General features: G+C 25.1%; 1 protein-coding gene across 2 annotated transcripts in view; it reads right to left on the minus strand.

Moving 5' to 3' along the window:
• Positions 1-32: 32 nt before the first annotated feature.
• The window catches only part of LOC116852256, a 2719-nt gene continuing 1017 nt past the window's right edge, over positions 33-1734 (minus strand). For both annotated transcript variants that reach the window (XM_032832439.1, XM_032832438.1), the window contains 2 exons: positions 1556-1636; positions 33-838 (listed from right to left, as the gene is read on the minus strand). In XM_032832439.1, coding sequence (XP_032688330.1) covers positions 75-838; positions 1556-1636 — 845 coding nt within the window. In that variant the 3' untranslated portion in view covers positions 33-74. The remainder of the gene's footprint in view (positions 839-1555; positions 1637-1734) is intronic.

Genomic DNA, 1734 nt, shown 5'->3' on the forward strand with positions numbered 1-1734 from the left:
ATTAACAAAAAAAAGATATAATTTTACTTTTAAGTCTCCAATTCTCTCTCTTCTCTCTTACATAAAGAATAATTTTATTTTCTTTCTTCATGAAGTGATATAATTAATTGTTTTATTAAGTCATTTCGTTCTTTTTGAATTTTGTTACTTTCGTTTAAAGATTCTTTCAGGTCACAAATTGCTTGTACTCTTTTTTGCTCTATTTCTATTTGTTTTTTTCTTTGATTATATAAAGACCTTTTGTTTTTTGTTGATTTGAGATCAGAAATGTGATGTGATGTTATTGAGGAAGTAGTGGATATAGAAGGCGAATTGAGACAAGTCTCTGGTAATACATCATTAAAATTAGTCATATCTGATAATGGTGTTGTTGAAAAACTGGACTGATTTGTAATACAATTTGTATGTAATATTGAAGAATTTTCATTTTGTACAGATTTTGTAGTAGATAATTGACATGATGCATTTATCACTTCTTCGACATTTATAGTAGATTCTAATATATTATCAGGGTTTACAGTTTTATCGTCGGCAAAAATTTGTTCCAATATATCATAATACTCCCAAGACACACGTCCACGTCCAGTACTACTTTTTTTATTATTATCTTTAATTGTTTTAAAGGATCTCTTCATATTTCTCATCTTACGGTCTAGAGTATTTTCATCTATGTTTCTATAACCATGCATTTTTAATATTTGTACAATTTCTTGCCACAATTGCTTTTTCCTTACTTTAGGATCTCGAAATTGTAACTTTCTTTCTGAATATGCTTCGAGAAAGAGCTTCGTTGATTTTATTGACCATGTGAAACTATTTTCTTCTGTAATGTTTTGTCCTGCAACATTGTGTTTTACATTATTGTGTTTTATAATCAAATAATAGAATATATTATTGCATGTACATTATTTTGTTGTTAAAAGTAAGAATTACTTTATCCAAGAGAAAGAAGAAGAAGGAGAAATCATCAGTTAATTCAGTTAACAGTTAAACAGTTAATTTATAGGTTTCATATTTCAAACTGTGTTCACTTTTAGATACTCAGTCAATAAAATAACCTGTACAATAATGTCTTAAAGACATTTTTAAAGTCAATCTGAATGCATTTCTATTTATAATAAATATTGGCTGGTATTCATAGTGAGATCTTACATTTAAGACCATCTTCATTTCATCTTCAAATGATATACAGTTTATTTCATTAGCTACAGAGTATTTGAAATAAACTTCAGACGATCTTAAATGTAAGACCTGATAATGAATACCATCATTATATGTATTTCGAAAATATTAAGGTAATAATCCATCTTTATATATTTTATATATAAACCATGTATTTTTATATGTAACGCAATATATATACACGTGTGTGTGTATCTGTTTGTGGATATGCCACAAGTATCTATCAGCTATTATATGTATTAAATGTGTATGTTCACATTTCATAAACATAACCTTTCTTCCTCTCTTTTTTCATGTATGTTTTTTATTATAATTTTATAAAATATTATAAAATATAATTTTATAAAATATTATAAATATATAAATAATATACCTGTATTTTCCATTTCATTTATTGATAGTAGTACAGGTGCAGTCGTGTTTTTTTTTATATACTCTTCAAGAAATGCTGGATCTGCAAGATATATTTTATAATATTAATAAAGTTAATGAAAAATATATAGTTGAGACGTTATATATATATATATATATATATATATATATATATATATA

The sequence above is a fragment of the Odontomachus brunneus genome, unplaced genomic scaffold (genome assembly GCF_010583005.1).
Source record: "Odontomachus brunneus isolate Ranch 3 - 2012 unplaced genomic scaffold, Obru_v1 Obru_scaffold_209, whole genome shotgun sequence".
NCBI lineage: Eukaryota > Metazoa > Arthropoda > Insecta > Hymenoptera > Formicidae > Odontomachus > Odontomachus brunneus.